The sequence below is a fragment of the Lepidochelys kempii genome, chromosome 1 (assembly GCF_965140285.1).
Source record: "Lepidochelys kempii isolate rLepKem1 chromosome 1, rLepKem1.hap1, whole genome shotgun sequence".
NCBI classification, from domain to species: domain Eukaryota; kingdom Metazoa; phylum Chordata; order Testudines; family Cheloniidae; genus Lepidochelys; species Lepidochelys kempii.
Window position 1 is genome coordinate 240700039 of NC_136380.1, and position 20823 is coordinate 240720861.

The following is a 20823-nucleotide window of genomic DNA, read 5'->3' on the forward strand; positions in this document are numbered from 1 at the left end:
ACCTCTCTTCTCCCCCACAAGCATACCCTCCCAGTGGTATATCATGCTGGCCCAACAGAGATATAACTAATCTGTATCCTGTACTGTGTTCCAAAGCTGGTGAGGTCTGCTGTGCAGGAAATACTGATCCTCAACGGGAGTCATAGCTGGGTCCTCCCAAAGAGAACATATTGTTTTTGTCATATGAAAGTGTCCATTCCAGCCATTTTGCAGAGACCTCCTTTAAACCAGAGCTGTCAATGAATTATAGGATAGCTATGGAGGAATTCTAGGAATGTCAACCTTGTAGGATCTCCTAGGATGGTGTCTAAGCCTGGCACTATGTTTCAGTGGGTCTACATGTGAAATGAAGTGGTAGGACATACTCAGTGCATTTGTGTTCAGAAACACCCAGCTGTTCCACCCTGTCTCACCTGATTCAGTATTGAAGACTAACATTTATGTATCTCTGCTGATTATGGTGTGACATGATTGTAGATTGACCTGAAAAGGGGTGTGTTGTACACATGGAGTATCACACCTTCCCGTAAGGAATAGGACTGGGGAAAATTACAGTAGTCTTTAGAGAAACCTTTTCAGGATGATGAGAGACTATTGCAGAGGTCCCCAAACCTAGGGAGCACAGAGGAACATTTGGGGAGGGGGAGTAGCATGACCTGGTCCAGCTCCGACCCTGGCCAGCCTTAGCCCCCTGACTATGGCACAGCAGTGGCTCTGCACCCGGCCTCAGCCTCAGCCCCTGGCTGCAGCTCCATTCCCAGACCTGCTCCCAACCGCAGATCTGTTCTCAGCCTCAGCACCCTTACCCCTGTCTGCATCCTCCCCCTCCGGTAGCCACAGCCTGGCCCCGGGGTGGGGGTGGACAGGAGTAAGGGGCGGGGCACAACCCTGAAAAGTTTGGGGACCACTGATCTCGTGGAATAGCAGAGCCGAAAGGTTCCATGGCAGTTGATCAGAAAGAAGGGATGAAATTGCAGTATTGGGGGTAGTGGTGAAGTAGCGGGGGCAAGGGAAGTGCCCCATACCTTTTGGGGAAATAAAAGTCTGAGAGAAAAGAGGGGTGATGCTCCAGGAAGTTTGGGCAGATACTGGCACTGTATGGGAGCAACTGAGAGCACTAAGTCATATCCACTGCAATGGCTGGAGTCCATCATGAATGGAGGGGTTTACTCCAGGGAGTTACGAAGTAAAGATTGATTGGATATAAAGTTTATCTCAGAACAGCAAACAGGTGGTAGAGCTGCTTCATGTTATTTACTCTGTACCTTAATTTATACAACTGTAAAATGGGGTTATTGGTGCTTACCCGGATTTGAAGAATGTTTTGGCTAATGAATGCTACATAAGTCTCTTGTTAATATTTTCACTGCATTAGTTGGGATGTTGGGATTTTTCCCTGCTCCCAGGAAACATCTCTTGAGGATGTGGGGCAATAGGCAGGGATTCTACCTGTCAAACTGTAAATGCCTTTGGCATCCCTCTTCTTATACTTTTAGAGCCTGTTTCATTTAGGGGAGTATTGCTCACTTCACCTTATTGGAATATAATGTATGTTGACTGCCACACTTCAAAGATCAGTTTGGTCGGGCATTCCCCCTCTCTGTACTGAGGGAGCATTTTCTTCCTTGAGTAAAGAAATTCCTCTGCTGTTGTGCCATTGATTCTGCATCACTTGTGCTTTGAAGTGTGGTGACAGTGCCAGGATGTGAGGCCCTTAAAGAACAAAAGACTGGTCTTGATTTTAAAGTGGTGGTTCTACCAGAGTCCTTAATTGCCCGAGGTGAGGATTTCTGCTCTCAGGGGAGCTGCCAATCAATGGAACTCAGCGTCATTGTACCCTGTGAACGGTGCTGCACTTGCTGGGTGAAACGATAGATGTCAGGTCATTCAGGCTGGGCTCATTCCTTTCCTCCTGAAGCTGGTCTTGTATTATACCAGCTTTCCACATCTCTTACTATTCCCTTGTGATCTTAAAAGGAGAGAGAAAAAGTGAACAGATACATTATAACCGTCTAGCTTCTCTCTTTCATTCTTCCTTGAATGGATAAATGCTGCCGCTGGGCAGTCCTGTATTATGAGCATTTTGTGACTCATGGAAACTGGTTAAAATGAACCCTGAATTAAAAAATTCTTAACTTTGATGACTAAGTTGAGCAACTCTGTCTTGCTGAAGGGAATCCTGACTCACCACTCAGCCATTTGAGACACTGTCATTCTAATCTAGGGTGATCAGATGTCCTGATTTTATAGGGACAGTCCTGATATTTGGGGCTTTTTCTTATATAGGTGCCAATTACCCCCCCCCCACCCCCATCCTGATTTTTCACACTTACTATCTGGTCACCCTATTCTAATCAAACTGTAGAACAGTGGTCCAGGGCCCTCTGGGGGGCCATGAGCAGGTTTCAGGGGGTCTGCCAAACAGAGCCAATATTAGACACGCTGGGGCCCAGGGCAGAAAGTCTGAGCCCTGCCGCACAGGACTGAAGCCAGGGCCCTGAGCCCCACCACCCAAGGCTGAAGCAGAGGCCTGAGCAATTCAGCGTTGCAGGGCGCCCTTTGGCGTGGAGCCCTGGGCAACTGCCCTGCTTGCTACCCCTTGCCAACCCTGGCTTTTATATGCAGAAAAACAGTTGTTGTGGCACAGGTGGGCCATGGAGTTTTTATAGCATGATGGGGAGGGACATGCCTCAGAAAGAGAAAAGGTTGAGAACCCCGGCTGTAGAAGAAGAAAGCTGTCCATTTGTCTTTGTCCCCACTTAGGTGCACTCTTAATTAGGGACTTCTGCTGTGGTCACAGGGTAACTAGGCTTGGAAGCATTAGATTTTTATCAGTCAGTGTCAGTTAACATCAGTTTCACGGTGCGCACACACACAAACCAACAACAATATTTCTATCCATAATTAAATTTTACAGCTAGGAAAAGTAAGAAAAATGCTGCTTGAGAATTTTGAGAGACTATCATTAAATAACTGTCTGAAAGCCCCATAATTTCATGCACATATGAAAATGTAAATCGATTTAAAAATCAAGAAAAATGCTTAAAAATAGACATAGGTATCTGCCAGAATTATGAAAAAATAAAAGTTCTGCCAAGTCCTAAGGATAATGCAGTAGGAAGATGCAAAATAGCATTTTAGTTGAGTTCAGGGAAGTAATAATTGTCAGTGTTTTTCAGACACTGTCAGTTGCCTTGAAATAAGCACTGCAATAGTGAATATAGAATCATATAATGGTAGAAAAGTAGGACTGGAAGGCGGGGGGATGTTTTCTTGAGATGCAGACTTGCTCCTTGTGAGCAGTTAATATGCACTGTTTTCTTTTAGGAAGAGCAGGTTCTCATTTGGGCAACTTAGTTCCTTTATGGGCTATACCTCTCCCACCTGTGTTCCACCTTGGAGAATGCGTTCAGAGGATACAGATGGAAACCAAAATGCTTCAGCCCCTGCTGAACTTTTGGTTAGTTTATTAGAAGACAAACAGATCTAATGTCCAGTATGTTTTTCTGTCTGCTAAATTTTATGGAACGGAGGCAGGTTTAAATAACATCTTAAAACATACTGTGCATGATGTTGGTGTTCTTCTCTCAGTTATGGAGGGGAAGCAACAAACATTGCAACTGCATCTTTGGTCCTCCTATCTCCCCATTTCTTGTCTTTATAATATGGGGCAAAAATAAGTGGGTTTTTTTTAGTAACTCTAGTTATAGCCATCCATTTTGAATTTTGTTTTACAGCCTGATAGCTGGCCTTGCCCTCCAACCCAAAAGGCCTAGTAAATATCCATGTGTCATTTAGCATGAGTTGAATGTTCTGCAAAGGGGGCCATTTCTTTGATTCATTTTGTAATAAATTAGACATTGTTGGCATTAAAAGGAGCTTTTTGGCTGTTCGGAATAACAGTTTTATATTGGATTATATGAAGGATCCTCGCTTGTTCAGAAATTAAGTTCTGAGAGGTGTCTCAGGCTGATGCCTGTAAAGATCAAAGATTCGGAGCATTCCTCTCTTGCCTCTTAACTTTTTTTGCTGGTTATGAAATCACAAGAACCTCAGAACGGATGAATATTGCTTGGAAGAAAAAAATGTTTGTTCTATCTAACGCTTTCCCAGTCACTTGCATGATCAAACTCCAAAGCCCACATCACCTCCAAGACCTCTTCCAACTTGCTAAATTGGACTTAAGAGCCAGGAGGGGAATGAGTTTTGCAGGTAACCCATTCTCTTACCATTTGCACATCTGTTCAAATGTTTATGCAACTTTGAAATTAACATTCTGTGGTGACTGTAGGGAGGAAACACCACCTGGAATCGTTCATAGTATGTTTTATTTTTGTTGGTTTCTTTTGTCCTGGCATGAGCAGGAGATCCTGAGCGTACTTGCAACCATTAGTCAGTGACAACCTCTTGCTATTGTTGTAAATAGAAACATGAGCCCTGTTCCTGCATGCACTTCATGGGCTTTGTCTTTCTTTCCCAACGCTTTAGTGTAGTAGCCAAGGAATGTGCAGAGCTTCTGAGTCAGCAATCAGCTGCCTGGAGACAAAACATGCAGGATACTGCCGACTTGCAGAAAAGCCAGAGACACATACTTATAGCCTGGAAACCTGGCGAATACTTCTGCCTGTCCTTGCTTTGGCTCCTGTAGTCCCTGTGATCTCTGGCTTGTTGCCCTCAGATTTCAGGGGCTTCAGTTCTTTGCATTAAGAATGTAGAAATTGTGGCAGTGGGAGGTAAATGGAAATCCAGTGAAGCTACATGCAGAAAACAGCTGAATTTCTTCATTAAGAATAAAGAAAAGGAGTACTTGAGGCACCTTAGAGACTAACCAATTTATTTGAGCATAAGTTTTCGTGAGCTACAGCTCACTTCATCGGATGCTACTCTGAAACCGTTCTTTAAGAATAAGTGGCTTACATATAGCCCCTTATAAAGTGGAGTGTGAAGAGTCCTATATTCCCCTCCCTCCCCCAAATAGTTAATACACTACTTTGGTTAACCTGTGTACAATGAGACAAACTTACAAAAGAAGGTCATGGCTTGGCAGAGTTTAAACACAAAGAAATAGGTTCCTGGAACGGTAGCAGTTCTGGGTTTAACCCACAGGGAGACTCCACTGCAGGATCATCCTGCTGCATTTGTTTGGCGAAATAAAAATAGAGGCAGCATTAAGGAATGAATCCTGTGGTGGCTTGGATCTGGGTGCTTTAATAACACTCTGTAGACTAATGGACTTCTCTGCGAAATTGCCATTACCTGCAGGGGGTTTATGTCTCTTAATCTAGATTATTCATTATTGGGAAACATTTTGTAAGTGAAAGGAAACCAGGAAAACATTTAATGCAAGGATCACACTGAGTGTTAGGATCTTTGAGTAATGGTCAGTGACAAGTAGACACAACACAAAACAGAAGTTGTACGTTGCAGCTTTTAGCTAATTGTGGGGAGGGCTTACAGTTAGTGTTACATAGATGTAAACGAAGTAAGCAATCCAATATGCTTAAAGCACAGTGTCTTCAACCCCTGGAAAAGTATGCCTTGAGAGCCACAGCCTGGAGAGTCTTTTCACTCTTGTGAAATGGGAATTAAGATTAAAAATAAGGAAGATCGTCATTTCCATACCACTTAGTGGATGTTACTGATATGGCCATAACTACTGGCAGCCAATCAGAGAAACCACTTCAATGCAGTAAAACAGTTGCACTAATGAAGTCCGAATCATGTAAACCCGCCACCATGCTCTGGATTCTGTAGGTGAAAACTTGTATCTCTCAACCAAAAAGTAATTCTGTGTTGTGTAATGGGGTATCAGCCTACTCCGCCATTCCCAGTGCTGAGTATTCACTGTCATGTTGGGATATGATCCAACGTGCCCAAACAAACTGCTGCAGAGCTATGACTGATTGGGGCAGAGATATGAGCTGCAGAGATTTGACTTGGCTTCCTTTCTGGTGAGAATCTGAAAGATTTTTATCTGAATCCTTAGATTCCTTTTCTGCCCTAGCCTCTTTCCACCCTCTCCCCTCTCTCCAAAAAACCAAAACAAACCTCTATTTTCAGTAGTATTCTAGGAGCTGCATTTTCACATTCTGTACCAGTGCTTTGTTTCCTCTGCGGCTTTACCCATTCTATGCTCAGATGGCAAACGGCACTCTTTTCTCAGTGTGCAAGAGAATTTTTTTTATAGAAATAAAAGACAAAGTACTTTGTGTTCTTTGCTGAAAGAAAAAAAAAAAGCTGCCTTTAATGGGTTCATATAAAATGCTATACCCACTAAAGGGAAAAGTTAACAGTGATGATAATACAGCATCCAAATCGCTCCATCATATCGAGTTTCTGAAAAGCAATTAAGGCCAGAAGAATACCCACAGAGAGGCTAGACAGGGCAAAGTGAATGCCCTGGTATGATGGAGCAAGTACAGTGGAGGCATCTTTTTCATTCTAATGATTCTGATCTCCTTTGGAAAACACTGTGAGATCTACTGATGAAATGTTAGATATTTCTATTTTTATTGTTGTCTTTTCTTCCTCAGGCATTTGGTTGCCATTTGCAGGTTAAACTTCCTTGGAGTGCAGTAGGCACAATCACTTTCCTTAGGTCGCTCTTTAACATTGCTGTGTTTGAGGCTTCTTCAGCCAGTAGCACCATCTTCAACATGCTTTTTCCTCTTCTTCAGGTGCTGTATGTAGAGATGCATGTTGCTTGTTGAATGAAAGAACCAGCATTGATTTTGCTAGCGAAATCCCAACTCTTGCAACTTTTTCCTTATGTTGGTGGTGCTGGTGCTTGTAAGAGGAGCTAGATGTAAGCACAGCTGTGTTATGGAGGTACTGGTCTCTCCACAGCTATGGTTATGTCTAGCTTTTCATTACAATTAAAAGCCTGATGGTTTTTGTTTTTGTTGTTTTTGTTTTAACACTTCCTCCTCTCCTCCCCAACTTCACCAAAATTTTATCCAATTCACTTCAAACTTCTGCATATGGAGCACAAAAGAAACAAATGTTTGGAAAACCTTGAGTGTGGGAGGGAATCAGACAAAGCATTCATGATTTGATGGTCTTTAAAAAAAAGATCAGATGTTTAAATGTTTGAAAAACCGTTCTAATTTTTTTTTAGAATGTTTTTTCTCCATCAGCTTGGCTGAGAACCTCTGTTGCCTTACTATTTATGGAAAGATTGAACTACTTTAGGTGGTCAAAGTTGTAACTCTAGAAACATGAGTAAAAATGCAAGTTCATTGACATTTCTCTCTGTTACTTTCTAGGTTAATAATGCTTGTGGGCTAGAGGTGAAAGTGGCTGGGCAGAGCAACATCAGGAAGGCCACCAGACTGGAAGAGCACAGCTGACCCCACACCAACTAGGGCAGCTGTTGAGTGGGAAGCATGGAGGAAAGCAGGAACGAGAAGGTGAACCAAGCCCACATTCTCTTCGACAGATTTGTCCAGGCCACAACCTGTAAGGGGACTCTGAAAGCTTTCCAAGAGCTTTGTGACTACCTAGAGCTAAAGCCCAAGGACTATCGTTCTTTCTATCATAAACTCAAGTCCAAGCTCAACTACTGGAAAGCCAAAGCCCTCTGGGCCAAGTTAGACAAGAGGGGCAGCCACAAAGACTATAAGAAGGGGAAAGCATGCGCCAACACGAAGGTAAGGAAAATGGGTCTCCAAGGAGCTTACACACCTGAGCCAGTAATGATCTGCCTAACTCGATACTATTACTTGTCTGCAGAATATGCAAGGGCAGTACCTGGGTCGGGGGAAATCTATGGGGAAAGGTTTATGAGGAAAAGGAATTTCTTCTTTGTGCAATTGCACATTTCCATTCCACTGTATGTGTGCGTGTGCCCTGTGCAAAGATGTTGGAAACTTTTTTTCCCTCAGCGGTACCCGTTGGGGTGGCTGGAGCGCCCTCTGTCACTGGTATAAGGGGGCAGAGCCACTCCAAGCCGCCTCAGTTCCTCTTTACTGATAGTGACAGTTGTCAGAACAATTCAGGCCTGTTAATTCAAGTGCTTCCCTCACTCCTTTTCTGTATATAGATCCTGTTTACCAGTTTATTATTTATAGTTAGTGTTAGACAACTTGTAGTGCTAGGTTTCCATTTTTGGTCTATTTTGACCACTTTTTATCTTCCAGTACCAGAACAGTGCTGCATTCCCCAGGGTTTAAGTCTTGCTGGACCTTTATGAAACCCATGCTGCTCAGCGACCCACACCCAGCCTCTTTGAAATGTTTGGGGGGAATTCCCTGTTCATGACAAACATTACATTTGCACGTGATTCAAGCGCCATTAAAAAAAAAATAGGGTGGTGAGGCTTGAGTGCTTGCTTATAGAAGTGGCACTTTGACCCCGCCCATCAGAGTGGCCACGCGGGGAGAGAGCCTCAAGAACATCAGCTTTGGTATGGAGTGCTCACCGGAGATGCCTGCAGCTTCTTGGGACTGTACCCCAGGACCAAAGAAAAGGCTCAGGCCTTCCTCAGGTTCCGTTCCTCATTCAGCTGTGTTGGTACTGCAGCCAGACAGAGGCACAAACCTGAAGAAGCATTCAGAGTAGAGACAACCCCCATCCCAGGCAGGCTTGTCACCTCCTTAGAGGGGATCACCATCTTGGGAGCCTGTACCAAGTCTGTTGAGGCTGTCCCCCTGAAAGGCATTTTCAGAGCCAACAGATGATGCTGATCCCAACAACCCCAGAGGCATATGCAGCCGCAAGAGACATGCTTAGCCTCACAGTACCGGTATGGCCAGCAGGGAAGGTCCTCAGCTGGTACCGATGCCCATGGTTCATACCTCACCTCATCGAGATCCTGCGGTGCTGCTACCCAAGCCTCCACAGAAGTCCATGTTGTCTAGAGGAAAGCTTCCCATGATTTTCGTGATACCGCCATGCCCAGGCTCAGGCTACCTCTCACCAGTAACAGCTGGATTTGCACCTCCGCTATCAGAAACCTCTGACTCTTCTTCCTGGGACTTAGAGGTGAGGTCCTCTGTATCCCGCCCAGGATGGGGGAACATACCCCCATCAGAGTAGTTGGGACCCTGCGCCATGCAGCAGCCCCAGCACTGGGATCCTCCTAAAGGTCAATGGCCCAGACAAGGATGGGTCCCAGGCCTAATTCCGTGGCCATTCTGGTGTGTTTCCCCCCTCCTCGACCTCGTTTCAATCATCTCGCTTGCTGTCATGGAGAGTGCACCAAAGGCATCAGCACAAAGAGCATCATTTTCCCAGTACTGAGATTAGTACCGAGCAGCCAGAAGCCACTCAAGCCCCCTCTCTGCTGCACAACACAGACCAACTGCCACCTCAGATGCCTGTTGCTTCCTCATCCTCATCACCAGATGAGGCTGTTGAGCCACTGCCAGACGACCACAGAGTTCATCAAGGTCTTTTTAAAAGAGTTGCCTCTGTACTTCCCATTCAGGCAGACGAGATGCACGAAAGCTCTTAAAAGTTAGTAGTCAACCTGGTATCCGTCACCTCAGCCAGGGTAGCTCTACCAATTAGGCAGACACTCTTCTTCTTTGCCCCCACAGCAAAACAAGCTGAGAGAAGATACTTTGTCCCCTCTAAAGGGTATGAACATTTTTTTTTTATCCTCATCTCCCCTCACAGGTTCTCTTGTGTTGGTAGCTGCCAATGTGTGGGAAAGGCGGGGCCAAAAAGCGTCCATCCACACCTAAAGGCAAAGATTCAAAGAAGCTGGATCTGTTCAGTTGCAAGCTTTATTCTTCAGGAACCCTGCAATTCAGGATTGCAAACCAACATGCTCTCCTGAGTTGATCTGACTTCACCCTCTGGAAGAACATTATGAAATTTAAAGACAAGCTACCAGAGGGCTATAGATAGGGCCCTACCAAATTTGCAGTCCATTTTGGTCAATTTCGTGGTCATACTTTTTTTTTTTTTTTTGTTAAATAATTTTTCATGATTTCAGCTATTTAAATCTGAAATTTCACAGTGTTGTAACTGTAGGGGTCCTGACCCAAAAAGGAGTTGGGGGGGGGTGTCACAAGGTTATTGTTTGGGGGTGGTGGTTATGGTACTGCTACCCTTACTTTTACTCTGCTGCTGGCGTCGATGCTGCCTTCAGAGCTGGGCGGCTGGAGAGCGGCAGCTGCAGGCCAAGAGCCCAGCTCTGAAGGCAAAGCCAGCAGCAGCGCAGATGTGAGGATGGCGTGGTCTGGTATTGCCACCCTTATTTCCATGCTGCTGCCCGTAGAGCTAGGCCCTCAGTCAGCAGCTGCCGCTTTCTGGCCGCCCAGCTCTAAAGCCAGCACAGAAGTAAGGGTGGCAATATCGTGACCCCGCCCCTAAAATAACCTGGTGACCCCCCTGCAACTCCCTTTTGGGACAGGACCCCCAATTTGAGAAACGCTGGTCTCTCCTGTGAAATCTATATAGTATAGTATCGGGTAAAAGCACACAAAAGAACAGATTTCACAATCTGTGATGCATTTTTCATGGCTGTGAATTTGGTAGGGCCCTAGCTGTAGACAAGAATTTGCAGTAATGGCTCAAGAGGGTAAACTGGTTGCTAGGACTGCTCTTCAGGATAGTTTGGATAGCGCAGACTCGGCTGCTCAAACCATGGCATCAGCTATTGCTATGAGAAGGTGTTCATGGTTGCAGTTGTCTGGGCTACCTCTAGAGGTCCAACAGACTATCCAGGACCTTAAAAAAAGATAAGATTCCTCCCTCTTTTCAGAGAAAACAGATGACAAGCTTCAGAGCCTTAAGAATTCCGTGGCAGCATTCAAATCCCTTGGGATGCATACCCCCGCAGCAAAAAGAAAAGCCATTTCATCCGCAGCAGCCATACAGACACCCGGGGTTTGCTTTCCTCAGTCCCAAGATCCACTAAGGAGAAAGCATCGGTGGGATCATCCTGTCCAGCCACTTCATCCAAGCAGGCATTTTGATGGGTTTGTCAAGGAGAGTGTACTAGTTACCACAGCTCCATCTGTTCTCCAATGTTCGTTTACCAATCGTTAAGGCTATGTGTCTGTCACGGAAGTCATGGATTCCATGATTTTCTACACCCTCCATGACTTCTGCAGTGGCCAGTGTGGTTGCCCCCAGGGCTACCCATGCAGCTGGCCTTGGACAGCAAACCACCCGCTGCTGGAACGGCCCCGGGGCCAGCCGCACCGGACGCTGCTGGGGTGGCCCCGGCTGCTGGCCCTAGGGACTGCCTGAGCAGTGGTCCGGGACTGGCTGGAGCAGTGACCCGAGGACAGTGGCCTCTCTGGCTGCTGGCCCCGGGGCCTGCTCGAGCAGTAGCCATTGAGGCTGGCCCCAGGAACCACCTGAGCAGTGGTCTGGGGATGGCTGGAGTAATGGCCCCAGGGACAGTCACACCAGCCACTGTTCAGTGGCCGCTGGCCTCAGGGACCACCTGAGCAGCAGCTGGTGCCACTAGCCCCGGGGACAGCCCAAGTAGCAGCCGGTGGGACTGGCCCTGGGGCCTGCCCACCTAAGATTTAGTCAGGGGTATTTATAGTAAAGGTAATGGACAGGTCATGTGCTGTGAATTTTTGTTTATTTCCCGTGATCTGTTCAAGATTTTTACTAAAACTGCCCATGACTAAATCGTAGTCTTACCAATTGCTTATCGCACTTCCTTGGTATTTCGACCCACATAACTTCAGGCTGGTGATGGGTCTTAAGCATGGTGGAATAGGAGTATGCCATCCAGTTCAGTTCTACCCCCTCTCCCTGCACCCTCTCTTCCCCATCCTTCTTCAGGAATGAGAATGAGATTGAGATTGCCCTTCAAATCTCAGAGTCTAATCACTTCTTCAGGCAGGGGCCATAGAGGAAGTTCCATTGTACCTCGGGGCAAAAGCTTCTATTCCCGCTATTTCCGGATCCCCAAGACAAAGGGGTCTTAGACCTATTTTAGACCTAAGGGAGTTAAACAAATTCCTGAAGAAAATAAAATTCCTAGCTTCAGTTATTCCTTCCCTGGAGCAGGGGGATTGGGACGCTGTCCTGTATTAAAGGACACTTCCATGTCACAATACATCACAACCATCAGAAGTATCTCAAATTCATGGTGAATGGCTGCTACTGTATTATCAGTTCATAGTGTTTCTGTTTGGTCTGTCAGCTTCTCCTCGAGTGTTCATGAAGTGCATGGCGGTTGTAGCAGCTCACCTAAGAAAATTAGATGTCCATGTATTCCCTAACCTGGATGACTGGTTGATCAGAGGTCAGTCCAAAGCTCAAGTCCTATCCAGAATATCAACTGTCCTGTCCATGTTCAATGCACTGGGGCTTCTCGTAAATAGAGACAAATCAATCCTAAAACCAGGACAGACAATAGAAATCATCAGGACGTTCTTAGACTCCATGAAGGCCAAGGCCTTTCTACCACAAGCCAGGTTTGAAACTTTCAGTAATTAGTGCTGCAAATGAGAGCATTCCTGTTCTCAGTGGTATGCAGCTGCCTCAATCTTCTTGGTCACATGGCAGTATGTAGTTCATCATGCCAGATTACACCTCAGAAAGCTGCAAGCATGGCTAACATCAGTTTATGCTCTGATTTTGTCACCATTTAGACAAACTGCTTTGAGTGACAACATAAATTTTGTCATCTCTCAACTGGTGGATAAACCCTCTGAAAGAGTGCATGAGGGTTTCCTTTCTCTTCCTCACTACTAAACCTCACTGTAGTCATAGATGTGACTCTTCTGAGCTGGGGAACTCATGGATGATCCCTGGAGACTTAAGGTCTTTGACTGTCTTAAGATTTAGAGACTCTATAAATGTCAGGAAGTTGAGTGGTATGTCTAGTCTGCTTGGCCTTCCTCCCCCACATAGTGGGGCAAAAAGTAGTTAATTCTGACAGTTTGGTGATAAACAAATAAGAAGGGGCATGGTTGAACCAACTGTTCCAGAGGCGACCTGCCTCCTGGGACTTATGTATAGCCAACTCAATTAATCTCAGAGCTTCATATTTTCCAGAGAAACTAAACACATTCGCGGATCAGCTGAGCAGATCCTTCTCTGATTTACCACAAATGGTCATTGTGTCCAGATGTGGCTAGGCCCATCTTACAATAGTGGGGGACTCCCCAAGTGGACCGGTTTTCAACAAGAACCAACAAAAAATATTATTAGTTTTGTCCCTGAGGACTCAGCCCAAGCTTGCTGACAGACGCCTTTCTCCTATCCTGGAAGAAATCTCTCCTGTATTCTTTCCCTCCAATTCCCTTTGCCGTCTCAGAGTCATTTTCAAAGTGACACAAGCACATGCTCACTTAATCTTTTTTATAGCACCGGCGTGACCTCATCAGCACTGTCTCTCCTGTTGGACCCAGATGTAAGGGCCAGCCAGTTTCTACTTAAAGAATCTCATCCTGGATCTCTTCATGTATTCGTTTATGCTACCAACTAGCTAATCCAATCCCACCAGCTAGAATGTTGGTGCATTCTACCAGAGCACAGGCAACTTCTGCAACTATCTTGGCTCAAGTGCCAACCACAGACATTTGTAAAGCTGCCACTTCATTCCACACTTTTGCTTCTCATTATGCCGTTTCCCATCAGTCCAGACACAGTGGCAGTTTCTGACAGGTTGTCGTACTATCTCTGTTCTGGTAGACACCGAACCCACCTTCGTGCATGTTTTCTTTTAAGTCTCATAAAGTGGAATGGACATGTGCAGTCACTCAAAGAAACTGGTTACCTACCTATCTGTAACTTCGAGATGTGATGCACATGTCCATTCCACAACCCACTCTCCTTCTCCTCTCTGTCGGAGTCCGTCTGGTATGAAGGAACTGAGGGCGGGTTGAAGGTCGGCTTTGTCCTTTTATACCAGCACACAGTAGCGTGTGGCAGCTGAGGACTCCAGCCAGCTCGGCAGGTACCACTGAGAGGAGAAAAGTGCGTGAGGCGTGCATGCACCTACAGAGGAACAGATATGTGCAACATGTCTCAAAGAATAACAGTTACAGAAAGGTAGGTAAATGTTTTATGTCATCACTTTGAGTATGGTGAAGGACCGAGAGAATTTTACAGGTCTACATTTACATTCTGTTTGCTTACAAGTCTACATTACAGCACACACCAGCCTTTTAAGATGAATTACTTACAATGAGGAGTTTCTGCTCTAAATCTGAACAGAATTCATTAAAAGAGTTGTAAGGAAGAGAAAATCACATTCTGTGCTAGGTTTTTCCTCTAGCAATTAAGCTCTCACAGTGCAGTTATCTGGTTATCTGCACAGAATCACTTTTCAGTAATTATACATTTAAATATACTCATGCGTTCTTTTTTTATAAGATATCACCCAGTTTCTTTTAAAAAGGAAGGTGAGAGAGAGGAGTATGATACAATTAAGAATCTCAAGAAATTAGAGTGGGAGTATGTCTTGCTTCGCTCACCAAGGGTGAGATGTTGTTCATTGCTATATATTCACCTTCCCTGAGGAAGCAAATGTCTTGATTAATTCCTGTATTGCAGAAACTGAAACGGAAGTAATTTCTGTTAATGTGCAGTCAATGATCTGTAATCTAGATGACTGAACTTTTAACTCCCCACTTGGATATTAGAAGGTTACTTCAGTTTTTCTCCCTTGTTTGTTTGTTCAATTCTGTTTTTATAGGGTTGGTAACTAAAGGCTACAGTACGAAATATTTACGCTAATAGTGGTATGTTCTTGAAGATATATGCACAGCTCTAAGATTTGCTGCATGCCTTTAAACAGATATCCCGTGTTGGGCTGTTTTCATGTAGAGAAATGCGATGCACATATGAGTTTTTACTTTTACCTAGTTTCTCTAATGCTGTTGATTACTTGTCTCAAATGCTGGTTGAATCCCCCATTAAGGCTTTTTTATACATGATGTCTGAGAAATGACCATATTTGTACTATACATAGTGCTCAAGTGAGAGTTGAGTTTATTTGATTTAAAGAAAGCTTATGTTACTTGTTCACTTTTTACAATTTTTTATATTCCTGCTTTTAAACACAATTTGCAGACAACTAGTTAAAAACACACACAAATTTAAATGGGGAAAAAAACTATTTTGAAGTTTCCCTTAAGGGCTAAGATTTTACATATGTTAAGTCAGGACATTTATCTATCATTTCTCGAATAACTTCAGTTCTGTCATATTGTGCACGCACACATGACCAATTTTTAGGAAAGTTTCAGAACATCCAAACTGGGGTGAAATTGAGGGGTTGAGGTAATCGGAAGCCTTGGTGCTGAAACTGGAGAGGGGGGTGCTAATCCTTTGAATCTCAGCTTTAGCTCTGCAATCTTAAGAGCTGTGTTGGACTGAAGCTCTGCAGGTGTGTGAGTTCAGTCATTGCAACATATAGCCAACATTCAGCTTACCAGAAAATTATGCTTATAGAGTATTAAAGCAGAAGAGTTGCACATGGTGTTTTGCTCAGACTTGAGCACTTAAACACTGTGACATAAGCATTAAAAATGTAATGTCATGGGGTTATTTCACTGTGAGAACCACTGCTCCAAATGTCTTTACTCTTGTTCCTGAAAAATCTCAGCTATAGGGTATTTTTGAGGGGGAAGTTGCGTATAATGCACAAAGTTGTTGCGGCTATTGATCATAATTCCCACCTCAAGTTAGAACTTGTCACTGTCTCCAGTTGTAGAGCTTCAGTTAAATTACTGTTAGCACCTCCTTATAAATCCAATACATAGCGCTTTGAATTCTGAACATTCTTACAGGAGAGCCAGTTTTTGCATGAGGTCTCAACCTGGAAAGGGGCTGGAAGTGTGAGGAAGAGATGATCAGTTTAAAAACAAAAAGAAAAGGAGTACATGTGGCACCTTAGAGACTAACCAATTTATTTGAGCATGAGCTTTCGTGAGCTACAGCTCACTTCATCGGATGCATACCGTGGAAACTGCAGCAGACATTATATACACACAGAGATCATGAAACAATACCTCCTCCCACCCTACTGTCCTGCTGGTAATAGCTTATCTAAAGTGATCATCAAGTTGGGCCATTTCCAGCACAAATCCAGGTTTTCTCACCCTCCACCCCCCCACACACAAACTCACTCTCCTGCTGGTAATAGCCCATCCATCTCAGCCCAGCAGAAGCAGCTGTCCTATCTCGGGGCCTCTCCTTCTGCCCCTCCACCCCCACGAACATGATACAGTTCTGTGGTGACCTAGAATCCTATTTTCGACGTCTCTGACTCAAGGAATATTTCCAAAATACCTCTGAACAACATACTAATCCACAGAGGCCTCCCTACCAACACTACAGAAAGAAGGATTCTAGGTGGACTCCTCCTGAAGGTCGAAACAGCAGACTGGACTTCTACATAGAGTGCTTCTGCCGACGTGCACGGGCTGAAATTGTGGAAAAGCAGCATCACTTGCCCCATAACCTCAGCCGTGCGGAACACAATGCCATCCACAGCCTCAGAAACAACTCTGACATCATAATCAAAAAGCCTGACAAAGGAGGTGCTGTCGTCATCATGAATGACGGAATATGAATAAGAGGCTGCTCGGCAGCTCTCCAACACCACTTTCTACAAGCCATTACCCTATGATCCCACTGAGAGTTACCAAAAGCAACTACAGCATTTGCTTAAGAAACTTCCTGAAAAAGCACAAGATCAAATCCACACAGACACACCCCTGGAACCCCGACCTGGGACATTCTATCTACTACCCAAGATCCATAAACCTGGAAATCCTGGGCGCCCCATCATCTCAGGCATTGGCACCCTGACAGCAGGATTGTCTGGCTATGTAGACTCCCTCCTCAGGCCCTACGCTACCAGCACTCCCAGCTACCTTCGAGACACCACTGACTTCCTGAGGAAACTTCAATCCATCGGTGATCTTCCTGATAACACCATCCTGGCCACTATGGATGTAGAAGCCCTCTACGCCAACATTCCACACAAAGATGGACTACAAGCCGTCAAGAACACTATCCCCAATAATGTCACGGCTAACCTGGTGGCTGAACTTTGTGACTTTGTCCTTACCCATAACTATTTTACATTTGGGGACAATGTGTACCTTCAGATCAGCGGCACTGCTATGGGTACCCGCATGGCCCCACAGTATGCCAACATTTTTATGGCTGATTTAGAACAACGCTTCCTCAGCTCTCGTCCCCTAAAGCCCCTACTCTACTTGCGCTATATTGATGACATCATCATCATCTGGACCCATGGAAAAGAAGCCCTTGAGGAATTCCACCATGATTTCAACAACTTCCATCCCACCATCAACCTCAGCCTGGTCCAGTCCACACAAGAGATCCACTTCCTGGACACTACAGTGCTAATAAACAATGGTCACATAAACACCACCCTATACCGGAAACCTCATGACCGCTATTCCTACCTACATGCCTCCAGCTTTCACCCTGACCACACCACACGATCCATCGTCTACAGCCAAGCTTTGCGATACAACCGCATTTGCTCCAACCCCTCAGACAGAGACAAACACCTACAAGATCTCTGTCAAGCTTTCTTACAACTACAGTACCCACCTGCGGAAGTGAAGAAACAGATTGATAGAGCCAGAAGAGTTCCCAGAAGTCACCTACTACAGGACGGGCCTAACAAAGAACATAACAGAACGCCATTAGCCATCACCTTCAGCCCCCAACTAAAACCCCTCCAACGCATTATTAAGGATCTACAACATATCCTAAAGGATGACCCAACACTCTCACAAATCTTGGGAGACAGGCCAGTCCTTGCCTACAGACAACCCTGCAACCTGAAGCAAATACTCACCAACAACCACATACCACACAACAGAACCACTAACGCAGGAACTTATCCTTGCAACAAAGCCCGTTGCCAACTGTGCCCACATATCTATTCAGGGGACACCATCACAGGGCCTAATAACATCAGCCACACTGTCAGAGGCTTGTTCACCTGCACATCCACCAATGTGATATATGCCATCATGTGCCAGCAATGCCCCTCTGGTCAAACTGGACAGTCTCTACGTAAAAGAATAAATGGACACAAATCAGATGTCAAGAATTATAACATTCATAAACCAGTCGGAGAACACTTCAATCTCTCTGGTCACGCAATCACAGACATGAAGGTCGCTATCTTAAAACAAAAAAACTTCAAATCCAGACTCCAGCGAGAAACTGCTGAACTGGAATTCATTTGCAAATTAGATACTATTAATTTAGGCTTAAATAGAGACTGGGAGTGGCTAAGTCATTATGCAAGGTAGCCTATTTCCCCTTGTTTTTTCCTACCCACCCCCCCCAGACGTTCTGGTTTAAACTTGGATTTAAACTTGGAGAGTGGTCAGTTTGGATGAGCTATTGCCAGCAGGAGAGTGAGTGAGTGTGTGTGTGTGTGTGTGTGTGTGTGTGTGTGTGTGTCCATCCCCTGGAAAAAAGGGGGTGAGAGAGCCTGGATTTGTGCTGGAAATGGCCCAACTTGATGATCACTTTAGATAAGCTATTACCAGCAGGACAGTAGGGTGGGAGGAGGTATTGTTTCATGATCTCTGTGTGTATATAATGTCTGCTGCTGTTTTCACGGTATGCATCCGATGAAGTGAGCTGTAGCTCACGAAAGCTCATGCTCAAATAAATTGGTTAGTCTCTAAGGTGCCACAAGTACTCCTTTTCTTTTTGCGAATACAGACTAACACGGCTGTTACTCTGAAACCAGTTTAAAAACAATTTGCTTAAATATCTGTGGGATCCCTGAATGACTCTTAGCTTAGTAGTAATATTTTTTAGTAAGTTGTCCTGTGGAGGCACAAGAATGGACATCCATCAATATATTATTAGATGCCTTACATGCTACATTCAGAATATCTAAATGCTTAAGTATGACCTAAACTTGTATTTGAAGAAAGAATGAGAAGTAGAATTTAAGAAAAATACCTTAGTAGGACAAAATCATTGCTAATTAATATACAGGAACATTCTGTGGACCTGAATTTATGAGCTGTCCGGTATAAAATAATTCATTTACTCTCTTGGATCCTATCATGACTACTTCACAATGGGAGCGTCATCAGAAAAATAAAAGTTGGCTGTGTAAATGTGGCCTGGATGCTTATATCATATTTAGTCCTCTTTGGGGATGTGGTTGCGAAAAAAACGGAGCGGTCATTAACTTTGTATAAAGATGCAGCTGTTCAGCTACTAGGTAATACTTATCCTCTTCGGAACCTTGACAGACGGAAGAAAAGTTTTTGAGAATTGTATGATCAACAAAGAAATCGATAACAAATGGGAAAAACAGGTGTTTTTTGTACTCAACAGAAGTCAGTTCCTATGTTTTCAGGCAGAAAAATAATATGATAAAGGTGGACTGTTTACTACAGATCACTTTGTGAGCCATTTGGGCTAGTATACAGGGTTTCTCTGAGGCCGTAGGATTGCACTCTGGGTAAGTAATGCTAGCATGCCATCTTGGAGTTTTTTAATCCTACTAAGACATTATGGTGCTCTCACTATTCAAAGATAGCTGGCTCTGTAATTATGTTCAGATTACTAGTTAACTTTCCTTTAATACTAATAGTGCTTGTAAGTGGAGTGAAGAATGAGATGGGAGGAAGAGAGAACACACAGCAGAAGTAGACTTGAAGGGAAATGTGTCCTGCTAGAAATTGTCTAGTCAGTTAGAAAAGAGCTGTGTCTATGCTAAATTTTGTTTCCTAAAACTTCCCAGTGTTGCTGCTTTGTCGGTGGCAATGGTAGGAATGGTAGAGTAACCACAAATCTGTGCATTTTTACTGCAGTGTTGTCCCGTGCTGCTCAGAATGGAACTCGGTGAGCTATTGATTCAAATATCCTAGCTCCTGTGTCTTGCCTACCCTAGTAGTCTCACCATTGCTACCACTGGTGCAGCTCCACAGCAGCGGGAAATTTTAAGGAAAAAGTCTCGTGTAGGCAAGGCCATTGGTAGTTGCCTCCTAAATGGCCAATTCAGGCTTTGGGAAGTAAAAGTAGAAAGAGAAAATGACTAAATTACCTGCTGTAAGGAGAGAAATTAATACAAACTGGGCCAGGATCCTTTGGAACTCTTGACGCTACCCAAATTTTACAAAGATGGAAGAGTACAGCTTGGCACACTTCTTCAATGAGACTTGAAAATTCACAATTGGTTTGTTCGCTCCTCACCTTTTCCACTGGTGTAACATTCTTACTTTAATTCAGGCTGCAGTAACTGCATTAACAGATTAGTGACAGAGCACACAGGTGACATCAAAAGGGTTTGTGTCTGGTGAAATCCCAGCTTGTGATGCAGCTATAGGACAATAGGACTAAGTGAAGTGCCTTGTGCTACTTTGAAGATGTGGTAGAAATATTTTTTTTTATTCAGGTCTGTAACATTGTTTGGTGCCAATGTCTTGCAGTGTCTCATAATTGGGGCTGGACCCTGTGGCCTTCGTACAGCCATCGACCTGTCCTTACTAGGAGCCAAGGTAGTGGTCATAGAAAAGCGGGATGCCTTCTCTCGCAACAATGTGCTGCACCTGTGGCCATTCACCATACACGACTTGCGGGGCCTTGGCGCCAAAAAGTTCTATGGCAAGTTCTGTGCAGGAGCCATCGACCACATCAGTAAGTAAAGCATCTGTTATCCACACATCCGATCTCACTTCTCCTCGGGGAAAAGGTGGGAGATATCATTTAGTGACTCAATAAAATCTGATCTACAGCTCCTCTGATCTGCTGTGTCCCTGTAATATGTGACTGATGCAATTCAGTCCTGTGTTTTTATAGCATTGTTTGGGCCAGATCTAGACGTGGGCTAAAGGTGGGGCTGTTGCAGAACCTGTAATTGCAACCCAGCATACACCT

At 44.5% G+C, this 20823-nt stretch overlaps 1 protein-coding gene across 12 annotated transcripts in view; it reads left to right on the top strand.

The window, feature by feature from the left end:
- MICAL3 (microtubule associated monooxygenase, calponin and LIM domain containing 3) overlaps positions 1-20823 on the top strand; it is a 243355-nt gene that overhangs the window by 67693 nt on the left and 154839 nt on the right. For all 12 annotated transcript variants that reach the window (XR_012155812.1, XM_073319697.2, XM_073319717.2 and 9 more), the window contains exons 2-3: positions 7266-7649; positions 20376-20583. Coding sequence is in view for 11 of the 12 variants with exons in the window: in XM_073319697.2 (XP_073175798.1) it covers positions 7386-7649; positions 20376-20583 (472 nt within the window). In the remaining variant the exon portion in view is untranslated. The remainder of the gene's footprint in view (positions 1-7265; positions 7650-20375; positions 20584-20823) is intronic.